A 21,007-nucleotide genomic window follows, 5' to 3' on the forward strand; every position below is an offset into this window, starting at 1 on the left:
CAGATCTAAGGATGGGGATTTGACAGGCTGCTATGGAAGACTCCAGCAAAGACCCACTGGCAAAGGGCCACAATGCTACAGTAAAACTAACAGGACTTCCTTACGGTCCCTTGGTTGGCTATGGTTTTAATACAGAAGTAATTCATAAGTATAACGATAAAGGTAAAAAAATATCCTTGTTTGTATCCTAAGATATGCCATTAGTTTGCTGTAAGATCTGGAGGAAGACATACGGCCACTATGTTTGAACCAAAGTCACATTCTCAGACATAAAAAGGTGTCAATATGCAAAAAGGGCTAATAACTAGCAGAGCTTCCCAGAAAAAAAAAAAAAAAAACCTCAGTGAAATGTACCTTTGATGTGTATTTTGCTTCCAGACAACACCAATTCTCTTATATATCATATATGATATAGAAACATATACATAGCTGTAGTATATTCAAAGAATACTGCAAGAAACTATGAAAAGATGGTTAAACTCTGACCTTGAAGTGCTTCTCTAAATGGGAGATAAAGGACATGATCTTTTGTAGGTGTGAATTTGTGTAGCTTCATGGCAGTATATGCTAGCAGACTGTCTTCCCTAAAACCTTTAATACAATACTCAAAGTTGGAATAGGGAAGGTCTATGAAAACAGACATTAAATTAACCTTTTGATAGCCATCTGATTTCTTACCAGCAGTGATTCACCCTGCGATAGATTTTATTATCGGTTATACCAAAACAAATCCAGAGTGACCTCATTAAGTTAATGCCTCTATAATATTTATGCTTCAATAACTGCGGTTAGACTCATGAATCTATTTCCTTGTCTGTGGGACCAGATCTTTGACAGGTATAAATTGGTGTTGCTCTATGAAGGCAGCATAACTACACCAATTTAAACCAGTTAACAATCCAGCCCATGGCATTAACAACTAGCAAATGGTTTAAGGAGCAGCATCTAGCTGTCTAGACTTCTGGGCTACAGATATGACATAGGCTTTTTTACACTGATGATGTTTCCTTTAATGGAAGATAAATTAGTTGTGGGTCCCTTTTCTATTCAGAAACAATATAGGCATCACACACAAATCCTGAAGCAGGATAAATTAAGTAAGGTTCCTGGAGAGAGCTATAATTTAAATGAAAGTCTTTGAGTCATGTCAAATATACTCATCAATTAGCACTCATCTATTCAGGCAGAATAGGAAACAGGGAAAGAAAGTTCAGAAGGCCCTACTAATACCTGGCTTCAAAGAATGTGCATCTGAGCAAGGAAACACTCTTAGACAGAAAGCCATCCATGGTACCAGATCTAGGACTAATCCCTGCAGTCTTACCTGGCATTTTCTACTGGCCTGCCAAGGTTAGCGAAATATAGGCAGTGAAATCAGTGGAAGAAAGGTCAGTACCTCTTGTCCCATCCACTGTCAAAATACACATGCAGAAATAGCCTTCTTTTAACTGAGAGCCCTGAAAACCAGCCAGGCTCTACAAACACAGCTTTCACAAGCAGGGAGCGGGAATCTGTGACAGGAATTTAGCAATTCCCATCACACTGCATGAACCAGCACAAAAGCCAGCTCACAATCCCACGGCTGCTTCCCACAGCAACATTCAGTATTGCCCAACTATGCAGGAGCAGGCAGGACTCTGAGTTAGTAAGGAGCAGAAGCACTCACCTTCTACCACATACTCATGTTTCTGATGAGACTGACAATCCATGGCTACAAACATCAACTAAAGCTGCTGCTAAAGCCTCCCAACCAAAATGTAAAATTACAATGTGCATTAAAACAATCTAACCCTGTATTCCTGGTTCTTGGCTCAGCACTTCACCTGGCAGAACTTGTGCGGCGTATCTCTCAGGTTTCCTTATTAGTTTCCCATTCCTTTGCTCGCAATATATGTGCCCCTTTTAGAAGACACTGCCAAGTAACTCCAATCCTCTAAGTGCATCCTGGGATTTGGGATCAATAACTCCTGTGGTATCAGGAGACAGGAACATCCAGCTGAGGAGAACGAGAACTGACAGCTGAAAAGCAGATGCAGCTGGCAACACTAAGATGGCATCTCTCCTTCTCAAAGCCCAGTCCCATGCAAGAATTAAACAAAGAGCACAAGTTCAATATTTGAATTATTTCAGTTTGAGTAATTTAGGGCAGGACTTTCAAGACCCTCTAGGGATGAGATGCCCAATTCCCATTAAATTTAATTAAAATAAATAATTTTAATGGGAATTGGGTATCCAAATCCCCCAGAAAGCTTTGAAAATCTAAACCCCAATTGTTATTAGAAACCCAAGTAAGAAATTAGGCCTATTGTTTTGCACTGACGTCAATATAAATGATTTTTTTTTTCTAAAATGCCTTTTTTTTTTTCTTCTTGATAGGGTTTAGTTAACATCAGAGATGACATTAAATTTCTCCTATAATCAGTGTTCTCTTAGATTTCCTCCTCTCCGGTCCAATTCTGGGTTTATATTTTTTTTTCTATTCAATATGAGCGACAGGAATGTATTTGTGCTTTACTGGGATTGCTTTACTTTGGCTCTTTAGGTATAGTTACAATTTTTACTGGATTGAAATGCTGCTCCAAGTAACTTTCTCATCCTGTGTAATACTTATTTGGATTATCCATTATGGAACAAATGGTGAGGCTTTCCGCCCATGTCCAATGGCATTGCTATTGTAGACTGTACATCAGCAAAGGATCCATTCCTACAGTTTTATATTGTGGCATTCTATTCCTCAAGGCCACTTTTCTCAGCTTTTATAGTGAAGAAATTTACACATTAAATTATTCTGAACTACCAAGTCACTAAGAAAAGCCTACATCATCAGCAGCCTTGGGTAGAAATAAACTAAATTCTGTTCAATGCCAGTGGAGAGGCAGTGCCTGTATACAGCTGGTTACTGGCCTTGGTGCTTTGATAACTTGCCTTGGAGCAAATCAGAAGTGACCTCACTGAAAAACATGAGTCTTCACCCAATGCTTGTTTCTGTAAGATCCTTTGGGGACAGAGACATTGAGCACCATAGCCAATGGTCCTCTTCCACTGAGCATCAGGCTCCTGCGCCGGTTGTAATTCCTCTGTGTTCACTGAGGTTACTCCTGATTTGTAGCATCCACACTAGAAAGGAAGCCAGCCCTGAGGCCATACTCAGGTTAGAAATTAATATCCAGTGCCAATCAAAGTGGCAGGTCTCAGTTTCCTTAGCCTCTGGAAAAAGGAGTACTTGGAAACCGCTCTTAACAGCTCACTCCATCTCTGGTACCGTTACTACCAGCTCTCCCACTCAGTTACCCGCTAGTCAAAGCAATTACACTACCCAAAATCACCTAATTCCAAGGGATTTGTAAGCGTAAGTAACAGAAGTACGGAAGGACACCTTTTCTCTTGTATTACCATACATAAATGCAAAATAATAACACTTTATCTTTCTTTCTCTTGGATGTCATTGGTGTCTTAGTAAGTGGATGTATTGTATGATGTTTCTGGACCTTAAACTTTATAATCCTTCCTTACTACATCATTACCTCCTGTTTAAATTAATACATTTCAAACATCCTCCTCCTTTGTTTTACTCTTCCCATGTTAGTAAAAGACATCTTCAGCATCAAGTGCGGCATACATCCTTTCAACAATGCATCAGCTCAGATTAATGCATTGTAATGTCATTATTAATTCAGTTCTACATGGTCATTTTTCATGTTCTGTTGAAGACAAAAGCAAACAAACAAAAATACAATTCATTCCACACTGTCATCCCTTTGTCCTGACCAGAACAACTCGATCGTGTTGAAGAAGGCATGAACCATATCAACCAAGACATGAAGGAGGCCGAGAAAAATTTAAAAGATTTAGGGAAATGCTGTGGCCTTTTCATATGTCCTTGTAACAAGTAGGTACTGGGTACCGGCTCTGCTATGTGGTGTCCAGTTTTTTGTCACAGTGAATGTCTGAAGTTTTTGTCTTTTTTTTCTTTGTCCTTTTCCATCTGCTTCATTCTGTGGGGATAAAATACTTGTGTTTAATCAGAACAACTGGAACGCATCGAAGAGGGAATGGACCAAATCAATAAGGACATGAAAGAAGCAGAAAAGAATTTGACGGACCTAGGAAAATTCTGTGGTCTTTGTGTCTGTCCATGTAACAAGTAGGTGCTGCCTGCCTCATCTCTTTGAGCACTTAAGGCTGATCCCAAAGGCCTTGTGAAGCTCATCCTTGCTAGGCACATGGACAGGATGAGCATGTGGCATGCAGAAAGAACGATTCTGGTTCAAATGCATTCATCTCATAGCATAGACAACTGACTGGGAATTACTGTAGATGCACTAAAATCAGGCATACTGCAGTGAAAGCTTCACTGTCGACACCTTTTAATGGTAAAAGTTTCAACATTTTACACAGAGTGTACCGACTGGTTCCATTTTCCAGCAAACAAAAATACTGGGGCTACCCTATTCCTGGAGACCCTAAATTTTGACACATATTTTCACAAACAAGCTTAATAAACAAAACACAAAAGCTGAAAAAATGCAGAAAAGGTCATAATAAACATTACTCAAAATTATGGATGAAAATCACACAACATTGTTCAACAGAAATAGTCCTCAATGAAATCTTGAAAGAGGTATGATATTTCACAATTGGAACCCAACTTGAAATGGTTTTCATCCTGCCATAGGCAACAAATTTGAGAAAACTTGAACATGTCATGCCAAATTTCTCTCATTTGGGTAGCACGTACACTAAGCAGAAATGTTGAAATGCATCGAATTTGCTTGCATGCCATCACACTTGAACGAAACTGTCCTCCAAGTAATGCAAAGCTTGTTTTAAATGCCAAATGAAAATGTGATGTGCGGTTATGCGGGTGTAGGAAATCAGGGACAAAGCGGACTGACCAGAAGTCATTGAGGAATGGCAAATCCAGCATGCAGTGAGTAGGCATGCAGCCAGGTTACAGTGAAAACATTCATAAATGGTTGGCCAGAGGTTGCGCAGGAAACAAAGCAGAGTGCAGTGGTTCTGTGGCATAATACTCCCTTTCTGTGTGGCACAGATACATTATTCACAGGCAGGGCCTGATCCTACCACGATTATCAAGATCAAATGAGAGAGAGCTGTCCTGGAGTTCAGTGGGTATTTTGCCAGAAATCAGAACGATAGGACTGGGTTTCTGCTTTATCAATCGCCATTTATTTTGAAGTTAATTCCCTTGGGACATAATGCAGATACCACCTCAGCTTTAAAAAAATCAATTTTGCTCCTGTGTACCAAGCCATGAATACTTTGGTGGGCTAAACATTTTGCCCAGAATATGTGTACTATTGCCTTGGTGTGCAGAATAGGAGAGAGGCACAGAGGACTGGAAAGAGCTACGCACACACAGAGCCTTATTCAGTGGGACTGCCTGCAATTGGTATCAGCTCTGATACAGGCTTTAGCCCTGCTGTCCCGCACCAGAGGACCCAGAGCAGAAGAGCTGTAGGCACAAGAGTATGCAGCAGAAACTTTACATCTCCCACACTCTGAAATCTGTTGCAACTTAACAGTTGAACCTGGCTTGCTCCTCCCGGAGAAACCTGGCATAACACCTACATCAAAAGTTCACCCTTGAAGTACAAAAAATTCCAAGGTATTTTGCAGGAATTGTCATTTTTTAGAGCAGCTTTAATATCTGTACTATAGGAAAGGCTGCTCAAAACTGACAGCCAGGTTTTAAAAAAACTGACAGCCAGCCCTGTGGCATGGATGGGCTTAGCACCTGGCACGTGGCCTTAAAACATTTACCACTTCGCTGTGATTGCAGTATCACGAAATCAATAGATGCAGGAACAGAACAATACTGCATGCTTTCAGTGTGGGGGATGCTCATTTTTAAAGGTGTCTCTTCCCTGCTTTGAGGCAGTATTTCTGACCTTTGCAGTCTGCAGCCAGATTTGATAAACTAGCATTGCTAATTAGTCAATTTGTTCAGAAACCGAGTATGGATGAACAATGCTTTTAGAGACTTTTCCTTGAATCACTATGCCAGGAATCAATTGGTATGAATAGGATGATATTCTGCGAAGTGGAGTGTAGGAGGGAGAGAAATCCATAGAGTTCTGGGCATCAGTATCACCACCATCCCCTAATGCTCTGCTGGCTGGTGGTAAATTAATGGTATATATTTCAAAAGATGAATCGTTTCACACATAATTATACTCTCCTACTTGTAAATACAACTCTGTGAGCCTTACCAAAATGTATGGCTTTATTCTACAGTCTTAGGAGACACAAAATGCCCATGGCATGAAACTTTGACCAGACTGCATTCAAAAGGACCATCGCTATTGACTGTGAGCAGACCCAGACTCAAGACATTGACTTTAACGGGAAGACCACAAGAAAACTGAGATCAAGCTCTGGGTGTATAAAATCACCCACCTCAAACACAGAGACTGTCTCACTCTCAAAGTTGCACAGGTCTAAAGAACAGGCAAATACCTCTAAACCTATGTGCAGCAAGAGAACTACTTTCACTCATTTCTAGAAATGCCAAAGCTGATGTATAGTTTTAGAGGACTGAGAACAAATAAGCCAACTATCTTCTTTTTAAGTCTTCACAAATTTTAATGGGAAATGTGCAACAAAGTATATGAGTAGGAAAGATCCTCTTTTCATCTATATTTCAATTCTATATTGGAGCATGCAACACATCTTCATGCTCAACAGATGCTGAGCTGCTTCAGGGGCCATGGAGAGGACGTAACACCAGAGATGGGTTTGTTGTGTCCTTTCCCAAATCCCGCAGGAGCACGTTCAGTTTCTTCCCCAAAACCCAAGCCACAGGGCTGTTTATATGACTGACTGTAGCTGACCAAAGAACAGGGAAACCACAGAGATTTGTAGTTCCCAACAGTTTTGTTGGAAATTGCTCCGTCTCCAGAATAAAATCAAGAACTTACACCTACTGACCCCAAACACTCACACTCTCCTGTTAAAGTCTTCAATCTCACCTTACAACCCCAACAACAGCAACCCGAAATATGCTGCACATGCTAACCCGCCACTGAAGGTATGCCTGGATTTTAATTTTCTATCCACGGCAGCTCAGTCAAAAATGGCTCTCTGAAAGCTAATGTAACTGTCACAAACAACATATATAACAAGTTGGTAGGCTATTTTAAAGTCCTGTGGTTTAAAGCTCCTGAAGGAAGTGATGATCCATTTTTGCCTGTGTCTTGCTTATTGTGAAGCCTGTTACTGCTGATGCATTAAGAGTATGATGAACTATTGGGGCAACTGTGCTTAGTGAGAATGCTTCACTACTTATTCATGCCTGTAGCTGGTGCATGAAGAAAATGTAGAAGAATTTCCCTTTCTGATGCTAGATTGCTTGTACCTTTTCTTTTCTCCTGCACTCATTTCACTTCTGCCTATTTTACTTTTTGTCTCTGTGGACAAAGGTTTGTACATCAACTGTCGATGTATAATTACTATTTTCAAGTACCGATATATTATTTGAAAATCTAATGAACCCTATGAATTTTATGATAAAATCATCCCCAAATCACCTTGGGAAAGGTTAGTGGCTTTAAATGCCTATTGTGCCACATACACATTAAAAAACTTCAACAGAAGCCCAATCTTCTGCCTGGTAAAATGTTAAAATCTAGCCAAATCTGTTTTTCTCTAAGAGGGTGTGTTGCTGTGATGTGATGTACACACTATACTTGGCAGTTTTGTTTTTTATGTCTGTCTGCCAGTATGTTCTCTGTGTTTGATGTCAAAACGTATGTGTCACTGAAATGAAACAATGTTTTCTACTTATCTGTATTTCTTCTCTTTTTTTTTTTCTCTTTTCTTACTTTTTTTTTTCTTTCTGGAAACTAAGTCAACATCCAAAAACCTGTGTGCAGTGTTGTAGACTTGACAGTTGCAATTCACCCTATTGGAAACAAAACCTCTGACCATCACAGTTGTTGTGGCAGCAAAGTTAAAAAACAAAAACAGCCCCGCTCCTTTTATTCAGGGTTATGATATATCGGTATACAATGAATGACTATCTATCTGAAAACTCATTTGCTTGATTCAGCTTTTAGCTCGGAGAAGTAAAGAGTTTTGCATTTGTTGTTGTCCACTTGATGCTTTGTTACTCATCATCTTTTTTGCATAGGCTTAAATCAAGTGATGCTTACAAAAAAGCCTGGGGCAATAATCAGGATGGTGTTGTAGCCAGCCAGCCTGCACGTGTCGTAGATGAACGGGAGCAGATGGCCATCAGTGGTGGCTTTATCCGCAGGTGAGCCTTTTATCCACTGTTTTCTCTCTATTCTCCTCATCACTGATATATTTAGATTTCTTCCATATGGTCATGAGTTCTGTGATGCTCATTAACTCCTTGAGCAGTGCTGGGTAATGCAGTGGAGCCAATGTTTTCCAGTGAGTTGTGGGTGCTTAGGTTTAGGTTGACAGTGGCCAAAGGGGCTACAGGACAGGGGCTAAAGACCTGCATCCACTGGCTTCCCCTGGCCCTGTAGGTGCTTGTCTGAGCTAATGCAAAGGATGGTTACATTGCTGGAAATCCTGGAAGTCAGGGTCTTAGCCCTGAGAACTAGAAGATGCTTGAAAACGTGGCCCTATACCTTCCTCCTTGAAACTGCACAGATTTGGGCAATAATAAAATAGAAATAATATCTATTTATTTACTTACAGCAGCAATGTGAGGTCGCAGACTGTCATGGCCAGTCAGCACTGTCCTCTGCACTCCAGCTCCCTGGTGTGAACAACATACTTTTCCTGGGGGGCTTATTATGGGTATCATTAATGACAGTTGTCGAACGCCTCAGAAATGAAATGTCAGATAAATACTAGTTTATTATTATTATGTCTTAAGATATGTAGTGCTCATTATCCATCCTTACCAGAAGATGTACCAAAGGATCCGGTACCCCTTCCTTTCTTTTAAAAATGAAAAGAGCCTCAGGCTTTCTGCCAAAGCACAGAGCCAAGTGCAGAACTTGAAGCACACTTTTAACTAGAGGTACACCGCTTCCCTGCTTGTGTCTATCCAGAAAAGCTCATTGAACGGGGAATGATGCCCCATTCCTCAGCTGCTGTAAAGCCACAACCATGGAGAAACATTGATGCTTTAGTGGCGACCCCCGTGCACTCAGATGAAAGCCAGTTTGAAACACACAGCTACACAAATGGCAACCAAACTGCAAACTTTCAGCAATACGTAGGGATCCAGCAATAAGTACATACTGATTACAGTGCTTATAGAGCATGTATTTAGATGACAATGCTATCAGCTGAATGGATAACGGCATACCAGTGGGCAAAGCTTTGATCTCTGAAGATTAAGGACACTGAATTAATAAGCAATTATCTTTCCAAAAACTATTATCCACTTATTTTTTTGGCTGCTGTGATAAAGGGAAATCAGTGTGATAGAAACAATGCTGTCGTGCAATCTGGAGCGTGGGATGGAGTTGCCATTTAAGTTTGCTGGGTCTGCCATTCACTTTTTTTTTTTTTTATTTCTGGATGGCAGCCCCATCAAAACGAAGGCTGGGGCATGATAGCAGAATAGCAGTGAAGGAAGTTATGCTACACCATAATTGTTCTGCAAATAGCCTGTAGCACCCTTTTGGCACCTACATGAACACAAATTGCACCAGAGGCTCAAATCAGTGATTTTCTAAGTGGGACCCGTGGACCTTGCTTTTCCCTGTGTCAGTCACCACATGCCTCTCAAGTCACTGGAGCACTGAACTGGGCCTTGGCTCAAGCACAAGATTTTTCTTCTAAAAATCAAGTAACTGAAAAAGATGGTGCTAAGAGGAGAGACAAAGGATCTTTACTAAAGCCAGTAAATCTGAGAGAAGCTGCTTCTGTCATTTACCAGAAATACATTTAATTAAATAGGATGTTAGGTCAGGATTTTCACAGCTGAAGCAGCTCTTCCCCAGTATTTCCATGAGCCCCAAAGTGTAGGCGGACTGGACAGTATCCATTAGCCATGTGTAGTTCAGGAAGGGGAGCTGGTATAGCTTCAACTCTACCTCTCTGCGACATTTCCCACTTACTCTAACCACACACAGGTCCAAATGGAGCACCCTCCCTTTCTTCATTTGAGAAGGACCATCACTAGCAGAGAGGTGCAGTATGAGGTACAGACAAGCTCAGACAGCAACATTTCTAGGACCAGTGGGCACGAGCAGCACAAATGGAGCAGTGATGAACCCAGGCAATTAATCCCAACATTTAAAAAATAAGCATGTAAAGGTTTTCAGGCTAGCTACTTATTAATCCCTTTTCTTCAAAGCTAAGCACAGCAGCAAGCTCCTCAGGTGACAAGCGAAGGAGGATGCAGGGGAGGTTTCGGGTGAATCAGAGTTTCAGGGAGAATCTCCTCTGTCTCTGCTTCAAAGATTTGTTTTTTTCCCCCCCAGGGTAACAAATGATGCCCGGGAAAATGAAATGGATGAGAACCTCGAGCAGGTCAGCGGCATCATTGGCAACTTACGTCACATGGCCCTGGACATGGGCAACGAGATTGACACACAGAACCGCCAGATTGACAGGATCATGGAGAAGGTGAGAGCTGACATTTCTAAGAGGACCCCAAAAGGGGCTGTGTTTTCCCTTCTGCAAGCACAGGCTGCACGTGTAGCAGTTTTTCTTCAGCTCGGAGAAGCACAAGAGACAGAAATAGCTGCTAGAGCTCCTCTCTCTTCTCCCAGCAAATCATTGGGCCACAGAAGAGCTTGCTGCTGTGGATCTTCAGTAACCTTCAGTGCAGGTCGGGTTAAACCCACACTGTTGGGTTTGCAAGACAACAGCTGGTGAGGGGACCCTTTAGCACAAGTCAAGGCTTCTGCAAGGCTTCCTTCAGCTTTGGGAACGGACAAATTCCCTGAGCTGTGCAGAACTATAGGGCTTGAGTCTGAATGCCCAAGCACTTCCTGGCAAGTTTTAAGCTTCCCTGGACTTTCCTTCCCTTGGAAATTCCATGAGCAATTTAGAATTGGATCACCTGTTTGGAGGACCAATCCCCAAGAGAAGCTGGGGATTTATTAAGCAAGACTTTGCTGTATGGTAACAGCGCAGCCAGTCTTGTCGTGCTGCCTCCTTATAACCACATTAGGACAGAAATCTACCAGTGCTCTCGGGATGTGTGTGTGAGTGTCTATATATTAACAACTGAGGCTCAGCATTACTATTGCGAAATCACCATCTAAAAAGGCAGAGAGCACTGTTCCAGTGCTAGACCTGCATTGCAGATTTCTGAAGCAGATAGCAGCACCCTCCAAACCCAGCTGGGAACTCACTGCCATCCTCAGATCCCAAGATCTGCAAGCCATCTGCATTTGTACTGGCAGAACTCCAGGCGCAGGCACAGCCAGGCTGAAGTCACATAAGATGCTAGATCTTCATCTGGTGTAAAATCAATACAGCGCTTGACTTCAGCTGAGATTTACACAACCTGAGGATCTAACCCAAGGACTTATATATGTGCTGCTTAGAGTTAATGCTGACCTTAAGTGGTAGAGCTTGTACTCTTGAGCCTTTTTACACGTGCAAGGCTTCTCACATGACCAGGATGCCCGTGCCTGTTTTCCATATCAATTAACTACAGCAGAGTGAAAAAATTGAAGAAAATACTGCACTGAGGGATTCACTCAGATAGCCTTCCTTATTGGAGTTTGATTTTGGAGAGAACTGGGTGAAGTATACATTGTCTTAAAGGTGGGAAGTTCATCTGTGACAGAGAGACAGTCACATAGCACAGTAGAGCACATGGTTTTGCGTCACTCAAGAGTTTTGTTTTATAAAGCTGCATTTGTTTGTTTGACTGTATTGGAAAATGCACAGTACTTTTGCGATGTCATTCTGCAGCTTTGATATTTCTGGGAAAAACAGGAGCATGGCAGGGAAGAATTTACTGCTGTTATTCACATGAAGAGCACTAGAAAGCAGCACATCTATTTACATTGTGAGAAGGGACTGAAAGGTTACACAGCCTACATCATAACTACCTTTAAAAAAGAAGTCGTTTTCTCGGAGCAAGTATGAGGACATGCACTATTACATGTTACCAGCTACCCTACTCCTGACACAACACAGTGGCAGGAGATATGCCCTGTGGATGGAAATCGGCTGCGTCCTATCTGTGCCTGCAGGATGCTGTCATGAACTGCAAGAAGCCTAGCAAGTCACTGTTCTCCTATCAGTTCAGGCTTGCAAACATCTGGGTTTTGAAAACATTGACCAGGCCCTTTGTGCACGCAGATCACATGGGCCAAATCTCCAGGCCATGCATGCTGAGAGCAGTTGGCTGAGGGACTGGCCTTCCACGTCTACGCGGTCTTCTTACAGAGTTAGGCATTTCATACAGCAGTAGAAAAACAACATTGCAAGCTAATGGGATTCATTAAATCCAGCCTCACAGGCAGGCCTTGTCAGGCAGAGCCCTTGCCTAAAGAACAGTGACACATTTCTGAAAGATAGACTTGCAGTGTACGCAGAGGAGTCATCATGAAAGCAACACAAAGACAAGACAGTCTTTCATATTAGTGAAAATCTGCCAAATTTCTCAGAGTAAGGGCATACAATAATGCGATACTAGAAAAAGAAACACAATATATTAGGAAAACCCTCTATAAAAGACAGAAACAATGGTTGGCCAGACTATACTGAAACCACAAATGCATACACATCCATTTTGCAATGAAATGTGACAGTAGACCGTCATCCCTAGCTTGATGGCAGGCATACAACATTGCTGGACTTGTTTTCTTTTCCTGACCAGCTGGAGCACTGTGCTTTTGATCAATTATGATCATTAGAAAGACCCTTGGCTGGCACACTTTGCAAAAGCTGGGGTGCATCACAAAGCTCAAACGCTCCTAAAGCATGTATGTTAAACTGGATGCACGCATCCAAACCAAAGCAACCTCATAAGGCAGAGATGTAATCTGATCTACCCACAGTAATCAGGAGAGCAATGAATAAAAGGCTTTATCCTTCCCTCAGATCAGGGAGAAAGGGACAAAAACTAAAATGATGATGTGATGAGTAGGTCAAATGGCCCAGACATCATCACCAGAGGTCCCTGGCCCCGAGATGAGACATAAATAGGAGGCTGGGAGGAAAGTAAGAAGAGCTCAAAGCATTCTGTCTTGACCTAGGTGGGAAGGTCTGTACAAAGTCTCCCACTGACTTCAAAGCAACACCATCCACCAGAGTTAGACCTTTGTATTCCTATATAGGAACGTTATGTTTCATCAATATTCAATCAATATTCATGTATTTCATGACAAATATAACTGCTTCCAAAACCATTAACTTAATTTTTAGGTAGTCTTTTGGCAAAAGCACACAAAACTGTACTGTGGTAGACAAGGTCAAACTGATGGCTAACATAAAGGAGCGTGGCTTATAATGAGTAGTTATGCTGATTTACGCTTGTTGAGGATCTGGCACATGCTACTGTACTAAAAATACATGTGTACATAGCATTTGCCAAAACAATTATGGAGAAAAGCCCAAGATATTTAAGAATGATTTATTGCACATCAGTATAACCATTTTTAAAGGATTTTTAAATGTATGTGGGAAAGTTGCTTCACCATTCTGTCTTTGGAAATTAGAGATTTAAAATAAATCTGTACAATTTGGCTACACCCCAGAGATGTGGGAACAATCACCAAAGCTAACAAAAAGCAGCCATCAAACCACAGGGAAGACTTTGCTATTTGAGTTCATGATTTTAAAGCAGTAACACAATTTTCACCTTTCCCACAGGTCTGATTTAAAAAAAAAATAAGACATTTGCTATCTAGTCCCTCTGCTAGCATAAGTCGGCATAGCAACATGGGCTTGAATGGAGCTTTGCCAATTTTTGTCAGCTAAAACAATGTCTTTAGTCTCTAAAACTAACTTCTGCAGAGCTACAGAAAGCCGTGATCAAAGTGTTTTCTCACTCAAAAAGAACTCCTAAACCTCCCAAGTAGTGCCATTTTATTAACAGCATTTTATAATCATGGCAAGTATTACCCCATGGAAGACAGTGAAGTTAATGGTTCAGCCTTCGCTGGACTAAATTCCAGTTTGATTGCTTCAAATAATGGTAGAATCCCTGCCTTAATTCCTGTTTATGCTGTCACCCAATGAGAGAGGTTACTCTCTCTTGCAACTACACTGGTGAATTTTGTCGGGAGAAAGGAGTAATGGCATGACTCCTACCTATTCCCTTCCTTTCACATGTAGAGCAAAGAGATCCAGACTGATGTATTTTCAAAGAAATTTACCTTTGCCAGCATTCCCTATATCACATGATCTAGCTTCCCTGCTCTAGCGATTCTCTATATTGACCAAAATTTTAGTTTTGACTGCATGCCTGGTCATCTAAATTAGAACAGAGTCCAGGTCCACTGAATCTTAGAGAGCACTGAAGCATTTCACCAGTGAAATCCACTTGCACATCATCAGTTCTCATCCTGTCATCCATTACCATCAATACCACTAGCACTATCAATAGCACCAGCTACAGATCTGGCACAGCATTTACAAGAGTTCACTGAAGCTGAATACAAACATAAAAGCTCGACTCAAAGGCCATCTGAAGTGTCACAAAACCAGCAAATCTGTAATTTCCTTTCGGGTGGCTAATACCCCTATAAAAAAAAACAGCTCTCCAGTATTTTCAAGCTTCTTATTTTTACTGACCTAGACAAAACTAGAGAAGTGTCCACTAAGCATTGTAGATGTTCTCTTTCTGCCTTGTATTCATCTGTTTCTTTCCTTTGTGTTTCCCTAGGCTGATTCCAACAAAACCAGGATTGATGAAGCCAACCAGCGTGCAACAAAGATGCTGGGCAGTGGTTAAATGCAGTGAAGTGCGTTTCCTTTTAACACTGTCCAACAGGGCAGTACCTTCATGCTTTTATCATGGTATTTACCTACTAGGTTTGCACACATGCACATATCAGCCCCATTGTAAATGTTGTCCTGTGTAGTTTGTCAGCTTTCCAAAAAATGATACTTGTAATTATTTTTTTCTAGATATCTTTCTTTCCAAAGGTTGTACATAGTGCTGATTTGATGGCTATAGCTCACTATGATGTTTTTGGGGGTTTTTCCTTTCCTTGTTTCTGTTTTGGATTCCTTTCCTTTTTTCCCCTCCTCATTTTTTTTTTTTTAACGATGTTTGCTGAATGACAACACTGTTGGAATGCTAAACGTGCTGTTAACCTTTAAATATACAGTATTGTTCTTGTAAAACTGTGACATTCCACAGAGCTACTGCCATGCTCCTGTCTTTGGGTATCATGATGTTTAAGCACTTAAACCTGCTGTCTTCAGTTCTTCATTGCCATTATCTGTTGTTATGATTTCATGATTAGACAATGTGGAATTATATTACTATAACAAGCATTGCACTAAAAAGTGATGTGATTTATGCATTTATGCATGAGGAATAAATAGACTTTTAGACTCCTACTTAAACGAGACTTTTCCCATGGCAGTAGCACACCAACAATGACAACAAAAGCATGCTCAGTATTCGGACTCTTTTGGGACTATGTTATACCAGCAAGTTTGCAGTCGTGCCACTTTTTTCTTGTTGATATATATATAGTTATTAATCATAATCATTTTTTTTTAATTATGAAAAAAGAGGGATTTGGCACTCACCATTTAGCCATTGCCAGCAAAATAAAAGCTTGGCTGAAAATATGTCAAAGACAAAAAGAAATAAGTGTAATATATTGGGTTTGTCTGCTGCTTTTGAAGACTATCTTTTGGAGGAAACGACTACCATATGAAATGGTGCAAAGAAATGTAATTTTTATAAGGCTCTCTCTTACTAGTCGCTATCCCCATGTGGTTTGTTATCGGTACAGTTCTCTGTTGCTTACCTAGAGCTATGCACACCAAATCGCTGAGATGTTTAGTAGCTGACTTAATTAAAAAATAACAAAAAAAAAACCTAAATGAATGAACTCTAGATAAACTGTGAGATAAATATCATTTACAGCATGTAATAAGAAATTCCTTATGTCTCCTGTCAGTTTGTGAAGTGATTGACATTTTGTAGCTAGTTTAAAAATTATTAAAAATTATAGATCTCAGAATCCATGCTTGCTTTATCCATTTGTTGCCCTACGTGTCAGTGACAACTAGTTATTTGCCACTTACCTGGGAAAAGGAGACATGCAAAGTCTAAAGACTCTTTACAAACAGGCTCTGTATTACACATGGGAAATTAAAGATTTCTGTTTGCAATACTGTATAAAAGTAACTACTCTAAAAGTAGCATTTTACACTCAGCACATTCCAAGTGAATATTATTTTAAATAACCCGGCTTGGATTGCCAAACACTGAGTCAAAATATATTCTCTTGCTCAAGGGAAAGAAAAAATAAAGTAAATGTTATGATACAGAACAATACAGTTTCTTTGTCAATAAAATCCATTCCTGTAGCAGATCTAGCCACGTGCTAACACACCTCTTTTCAGGGAACACTTCGAACTACAGAGTTTGTACAGTCTGCTAAGAATAATGTTCTCAAACGGCTAACAACAACTAGTGTTTACTGCCAATGAAAAGTGTTATCATATTTTCCCAGAGGGGTTTTCCCCTATATGGACAAATTATAATTAACTCTGCATGAGTGACAGTTCACTCATGTGTTTCACTTGGCCCTAAGTCAAAATACACATAAAAAGAACATAAATGCTTGCATAATTAAAATCGCATGATAATATAGACAAGCTATGTTTTCTTTAGCAGCTTTTTATTTTTAGTATCCATTAAAAATTCATTTATGCAAATATTTTCACCCATTACTTCAAACCAAAGAGTAAACTTCAACCAAACATTTTTAATCTGCTGACCATTTCCAATACTGTTCATTCAGGGATTCTAGTATTTGTGACAGCACTATCATCCTGCAATGTCAAAGCCCATTACTGAAGGAGGGCAATAAGCGGTACTGGAAAACGCATCAGTATGGGAACATACAAATACAAGGATACTTGAGAAGGGGAAGAAATATGCAAGAAAGCAATGAAGATATTAATGGAGGTATTTTTCTCATCTATTTGACAAGAATGCACCCTATATGAAGAAGATCATACTTCCAAAAGTCATTAAAGCTGATCAAAAATATAATCCGTTGCTGTGAAGGAAATCACTATGTTTTGACATCTGTTTTTGTCTTGAACAAAGATCAAAAATGAAACTATTGGAATGTTTTGCCAAATTGAGAGTTTAAAGGATAGAAATATTAAAATGTTTCATTGCATTTGTCTTTGTATCCTCCTCCACTGTATGCAGGGTCTCTTAGGAGCTGGCTGAAAATAACTTTAGGTTTAATATATTGCATTTCTCTGACATTTTCAAAAATTGACTTTTCTAGGATTAATTAATCTCAAAATAATTCAAAGAAAGCCTCGATCTCATGCAGTTTGTTATTAGAACAATCTACTTCTGTTAAGTTTTGCACACACCAAATCCCTGATGTAGCAGCTTACTCTATAGAAAAAAAAACCCAAACCCAGTTTTAAACAGAACATTGCCTCAAATGTGGCATTTCCCTTTTCCCCCTCCTTCCCCCTGTGGTCAGCCCCTGTTTCCCACGACAGACTACAAGCTTTCCCTGAGGCTGAACAAGCACAGTGCACAGTACCCACTTCAGGGGCAAGGCTCACTAGAAGGAAGGACAAGGCAAGGAGCTGGAATTACAACTCCCATAAGGGAAAATGGTCACACTGACTGTGGAAACAAAAAACACCTAGATTTTTCTGAAGGCAAAACCTTCTTTTCCTGGTAAGAAATTTCCATTTGACCACATTATATTTTCCAATCTGTAATTTCTTTTGTCATTATACCAGTGCCATCTGGAAATCCAGGTTTGAGAGAAGGAAAAAAAGAAAAAGAAAAAAAAAAAGAGTGCTTGAAGACAAAAAGCTTTGTGAAATATCACTTATTTCTAGGCTTCCATTGCAATTTCACCAACAGTTTTTGTGCAACATAGCAAAATCCTCATGTTGGTGTTGGTTTGAGGTGGTCATAGGGAAAAGGCTTTTTCATGGTCTCAAAGTGCCAAAGCTGAATGAACTACTCAGCTGGATTAGCTAAAATTTTGTTTGAAAACTGAAGTCCAAGTAAAAGACAAACTTCTGTTGAGCTCTACCAATCCACAATTAATGACTTCTTTCATATCATGCATTCTCCTCCTTTCCTAGTCTAGGCTGGAAATGGAAATATCAAAATAATAAAAAAGAAGGATATTTGAATGTTATTCCTCAACAGAACAAAATTAATTAGTGTAATATCTCATGCAAAAAAAATCACCTGCATTAAATACCTGGCCTGGTTTCAGCAGTGAGAAACTAAGACAAAACCAGAAAAAGCTAAGTAAAATCAAGGCAGCTTATCAGAAACAAACCTTAAAACTTTTACGATGGTGATGATTCCCAGCATTAGCATAAACACACAGCTTCTAAACCCAAAAGCAACTGTTACAGCTTTCCAGATTGACACAAATGCAAGAAAAGAAACTATGGATCATACACAGCACCTTGTGATTTGATGGAGCACATCTTATGAAAAGCAGATGGACTTGATGTAAAGGTACAGAGTAAAAAACTTATTAATATTCCTTGAAGATTTGGTGGTATTACTGTATACAACAGGAAAGTGATAACTCTAAAAAACAGTAACAAGAACTATATTTCTTAAAAGAAATGTAAATTTTATTCACTTATATGGGTTAAATATGATGCATCCTTCATTTCTGAAGAAAAACAAATACATCAGAGTTTGCATGGCAAACCATAAAGCACTCCCTTAGAGAGATGCCTGTGACATATGACACACTTATTACAGATATGCTTTAAATCCTCTAGAAATGTGGATTACAATTATTCTCCAAATATAATACTGTGCCACAGTAACTGGAAAGCTTCCTGGCAGAAAAGGACCTGGGGGTGGCTGTTGACTGCCGGCTGCGTGCCCAGGTGGCCAAGGCGGCCAACAGCATCCTGGCTTGTATTAGAAATAGTGTGGCCAGCAGGACTAGAGGAGTGATTGTCCCCCTTTACTCTGCACTGGTGAGGCCCCACCTCGAGTACTGTGTTCAGTTTTGGGCACCTCTCTACAGGAGGGACACTGAGATTCTGGAGCACATCCAGAGAAGGACAACAAAGCTCGTGAGGGGTGTAGAGCACCAGTCTTATAAGGAGCAGCTGAGGGAACTGGGGTTGTTTAGCCTAGAGAAAAGGAGGCTGAGGGGAGACTTTGTCGCTCTCTACAACTATCTGAAAGGAGGTTGTAGCCAGGTGGGGGTCTGTCTCTTCTCCCCAGTAACAGGCAATAGGACAAGAGGAAATGGCCTCAAGTTACTCCAGGGTATGTTCAGATCAGATATTAGGAAAAAATTTCTTGACTGAAAAGTATATCAAACATTGGAACAGGCTGCCCAGGGAAGTGTTTGAGTCACCATCCCTACAGGTATTTAAAAGGTGTAGATGTGGTTCTGTGGGACATGGTTTAGTGGTTGACTTGGCTGTGCTAGGTTAACGGTTGGACTTGATGATCTCAGAGGTCTCTTCCAACAATAACAATTCTATGATTACCTCCACAGGCTTTGGATTTAGACCTGAATCTGGAGAGGTGACTCCAGACCTGAGGGATCTAGAAGCAAACAAATCAACTCCCGCACCTTCCCCCCCCTTCCTTCTTCTGTGTGCACATATGCACATATAAATCTCCTATTTTAAAGGCATTGAAAAGGGAAGAGATGAATACTTAGTAATAAGGAAAATTATGTGTGTCAGTGACAGCTTAAGTATATGCACTGCTGCTGTGTGCGCCTGTGGGCGTAGGTGCGCAGGATGTGACTGCTGTCTTCTGAGCCATTTTGTTGCCTTTCTAGAGGGAGATCGGGACAGTTTGTTTGGAAGTTAGTAGAACATAAACAGAGTATTTTTAAACCTGCAAATAGCTACAAGAAATGCAGACACAAGAGATAAACCCTGCTGAGAAGTTAGGGCGTTGGGCTGGTTCGGTGGGGGTGAGGGGGGCATGTTTTGGCTGACTTATTTTGCAAAGCACTTGCCAAATAGTGTTGGATCCTCTCTGTAACAGTATTCAGAGATATTATGTTTGTGTTGTAAAACACCAAGGAGTTTTAGTCTGTTTAGTTTTGAATGTTATTTTGTAATTAAAACAAACAAACCAACAAACCCCACAAAACAAGAAAATACCCCAAACCCCCCAAATGAAAAGAAATTATGTGGGACCATGCCGATTCCCACACATTCAGGATCTATTCCAAGATCACTGTTGCCCATGCAAAAACTGCACATAACGGGGTAAGTAATTTGGTGAAGCAACAGGAAGCAGATGGAGGGGGTACTTATTTGCCTGATAGACCTCATGGATGCTTGCTGAAAGTGAAAAGTAGCATCCGCAGTATCAGGGTTCAGTTGCTGCCTTGGTCAAAAACAGTGCTGTGGGGATCTTTCATTGGCAATTCCCAGCTTTGAATTGTCTTTTCTCCCCACCTACCAGACCAGTGGCTCCTACATCACCCTGTGCCTCTGTCCCCTTCTCCCCTGGCTTCTCTCAGCTCTCCTCTCTTCCCTCCTGCATCCCCAAGAAGTACCACCTACCCACTTGCTTGTTCTCTTCCTGTTTTTCTTGTGCTGAATTAGTCCGCCTTCAGTCCTGTCCCTCATTTCACTCGCTTCACATCCCTCCATCTGCATGCTTTTCACCCCTGGGCTTTCAGTCAGGCTCTTTCCTCCACGACTTCAGCAGGACAGGAGAAGAAACAGCCTCCTGCTTTCTACTCCCCAGCTGAGCAGCATGTCAGTGTCACCCGGAGGGACACCTGCCAGAAAGTCTTGCTCAGCCCTGAAAGTTCCAGAAGGCAGCACGCGTGTTGCCAGGGGAATTTTTTGGATAGTCTATCCAAAAGGATCTAAAAGAAGTCTCCCTAGGTTGGTGGAA

General features: G+C 40.8%; 1 protein-coding gene across 2 annotated transcripts in view; it reads left to right on the plus strand.

Annotated features, from left to right (window-relative positions):
- The window catches only part of SNAP25 (synaptosome associated protein 25), a gene marked incomplete at both ends in the record, with an annotated part of 28,752 nt that extends 13,880 nt beyond the window's left edge, over positions 1-14,872 (plus strand). The window contains 4 exons of one of the 2 annotated variants that reach the window (XM_082481233.1): positions 3,772-3,889; positions 8,153-8,278; positions 10,434-10,578; positions 14,804-14,872. In XM_082481233.1, coding sequence (XP_082337359.1) covers positions 3,772-3,889; positions 8,153-8,278; positions 10,434-10,578; positions 14,804-14,872 — 458 coding nt within the window. Of the gene's footprint in view, positions 1-3,771; positions 3,890-4,026; positions 4,145-8,152; positions 8,279-10,433; positions 10,579-14,803 lie in introns of both variants that reach the window. The other variant, XM_082481232.1, reaches the window with a different exon arrangement.
- Between the last annotated feature and the right edge of the window lie 6,135 nt (positions 14,873-21,007).

The sequence above is a fragment of the Vanellus vanellus genome (genome assembly GCF_965231255.1).
Source record: "Vanellus vanellus genome assembly, chromosome: 3".
NCBI lineage: Eukaryota > Metazoa > Chordata > Aves > Charadriiformes > Charadriidae > Vanellus > Vanellus vanellus.